The following is a 1749-nucleotide window of genomic DNA, read 5'->3' on the forward strand; positions in this document are numbered from 1 at the left end:
ATCCACCTGACCTCTGTGTCGACCGGGAAGCCGCCATGTGCGAGCCGGGGATGGTTGATGTATGTGCTCACACCTTCGCAAATGCGCCATCACGAACCATGACAAAGCACGCACAGTAGATGTGCCGTACCGGCATGTTGTTGGGGAAGGAGGGGAGGTTAACCGTGAACACACATGCATTTGCTGGCATGTAATTTTTGATGTTTTCAGGGAATGTGCTCAAGGGAATGTGCAGGTAGTGGGGTAACTGGGCGCGGAAACGGCCACTCGATATGCTCACATTTTGCTTGCATGTGTATTAGATGGTGTGTGCCGTACTGCACGACAGATACTACAAGAAAAGGAAGGGAAACACATGCCAGCGGGCAGGCCGATGGTACGAACTAACATGCAGCAATATGAAATACACGTGGCAAGTATAGATGGTTGAAGTAGCAGTATCATTCACATACATACTGCAGCAACTGCAGTAACAGATAGACATACAGCAGTAACAGCAGCACAGCGTGCAGCGTGTACAGCTGCTAGCTACATACATTTCAGCACACGTCATTGATCTTTACTTCGTTCGTTTATTACCTACCATTACGAGAGCCTGTGACTCGGTCGCCATCCATCTGTACGTCAAGACGGGGCCCGCTGTCCGGCCTAAGGTGGCATGTATGGCTGCTAGGTGTGTAGTCCCAGTGGATGCAATCGACCCGGGAGAAGCAAGCCTGGCAGCAAGCACCCGCGTCAGGCTGAGTGCTGGTGGCTAGTATGAGGGCGCTGTTGCCGTACCCCGCACCGTGCTGCTGCAGGGAGCAATCTGGGAGCAATCCGACCACGACATGAGCCGAGCATGACGTAAGTCAGTAGATAGGATACGGCCCGGGAAAGCAGCACACGTACAACGGACGGAGAGATCGGTGTGAGCCGTGAAGCAAGGCGGAAACTTGACACGGTGCGGTGTCACAACCGCAGATACAGAATCAGGATATGCCCCACCATGTAACACACGGCCTTTCAGTCCTTAAGCAGCCGGCATCATATCAATCTGCTTCCGACACTACCACAACAGCTGAATGTCTGAAGAAAGTGAAGTAGTACGGTAAAGATGGCAGCGATTGTGTGCTCTGTACGTACTCTCAAGAGGTACACGGGTACACGCACCTACCTACTGATGATGATTGAGAAACACTGCTGCTGCTGCTGACTCCACCCAGCCACAGCCAACGAGAGCCCATCCACATCGAACTCGGGTTTGCCGTACGAACCATCCCCGCTGGCGTGCCGTACACCTGCAGCTCCGCCACTTGCAGGCTGGCCGCCCGCGCAGTAGCATTATTTCCAAAGTTCTGAAGGGTGATGTAGCGGCCTGTGACTGGGGGCCTCAGCTCGACGGTTATGATTGCGCCACTGGTGCTGGCCCCGGCCACCCGTCGTACAAGCTGGTTAAGGTTGATCTGCGCCGCAGTGAGGCTGTTGCTAACCAGTGCGCCACCCACACGGATTTCGGCGTTCACGAGCTGTTCGCCGCAGCAGTCCCACCGGTTGTACAGCACGATCCGGCTGATTGCGAACAGCCCCTCCAGGTCAATGGACAGCCAAGGTTTGAGGTCACTACTGCCGCCGCCGCTGCGGAAGATGCCGACCCCGGTGCTGCTGATGAATCCGTCCGCAGCGTTCTGAGGGCCGTAACGCCTGATGTCATCATCAGCGATGGAAGAAGCGAAGGACATCTTGCCTACGGCAATATTGGTCTCAGGC

At 55.1% G+C, this 1749-nt stretch overlaps 1 protein-coding gene across 1 annotated transcript; it reads right to left on the reverse strand.

Annotated features, from left to right (window-relative positions):
* Window positions 1-575: 575 nt before the first annotated feature.
* Window positions 576-1721, reverse strand: VOLCADRAFT_101189 (uncharacterized protein; the record flags this gene model as incomplete). Its single annotated transcript, XM_002959634.1, has 2 exons — window positions 576-794; window positions 1281-1721. 2 exons carry the CDS (start codon window positions 1719-1721, stop codon window positions 576-578), a joined length of 660 nt encoding a protein of 219 aa, XP_002959680.1.
* Between the last annotated feature and the right edge of the window lie 28 nt (window positions 1722-1749).

This window comes from Volvox carteri, assembly GCF_000143455.1.
Source record: "Volvox carteri f. nagariensis unplaced genomic scaffold VOLCAscaffold_456, whole genome shotgun sequence".
Lineage (NCBI taxonomy): Eukaryota > Viridiplantae > Chlorophyta > Chlorophyceae > Chlamydomonadales > Volvocaceae > Volvox > Volvox carteri.